General features: G+C 51.7%; 1 protein-coding gene across 1 annotated transcript in view; it reads right to left on the reverse strand.

Moving 5' to 3' along the window:
* The window catches only part of LOC119591123, a 5,416-nt gene that overhangs the window by 2,871 nt on the left and 2,336 nt on the right, over positions 1-209 (reverse strand). The window contains exon 7 of the mRNA XM_037939837.1: positions 59-170. Coding sequence (XP_037795765.1) covers positions 59-170 — 112 coding nt within the window. The remainder of the gene's footprint in view (positions 1-58; positions 171-209) is intronic.

Consider the following 209-nt stretch of genomic DNA (forward strand, 5'->3'; position numbering starts at 1 on the left):
CTACATGTATTTTCCAACCTTTCTCGTAGGTTTATCACATGTTCATATGCAGACTTACCTCTCATCAGCCATACTGCCGTCCCATAGTTCGCGCAACAGCGTTAGCGGTCCTCTCACAGTGTGTCCGTATATCAGCTCGAATGGCGAGAATCCCGTGCTGGCCTGGGGTACTTGGCGATAGGCAAACAGAAGGGGCGCCAAGCAACGGT

The sequence above is a fragment of the Penaeus monodon genome, chromosome 28, assembly GCF_015228065.2.
Source record: "Penaeus monodon isolate SGIC_2016 chromosome 28, NSTDA_Pmon_1, whole genome shotgun sequence".
Classification (NCBI taxonomy): domain Eukaryota; kingdom Metazoa; phylum Arthropoda; class Malacostraca; order Decapoda; family Penaeidae; genus Penaeus; species Penaeus monodon.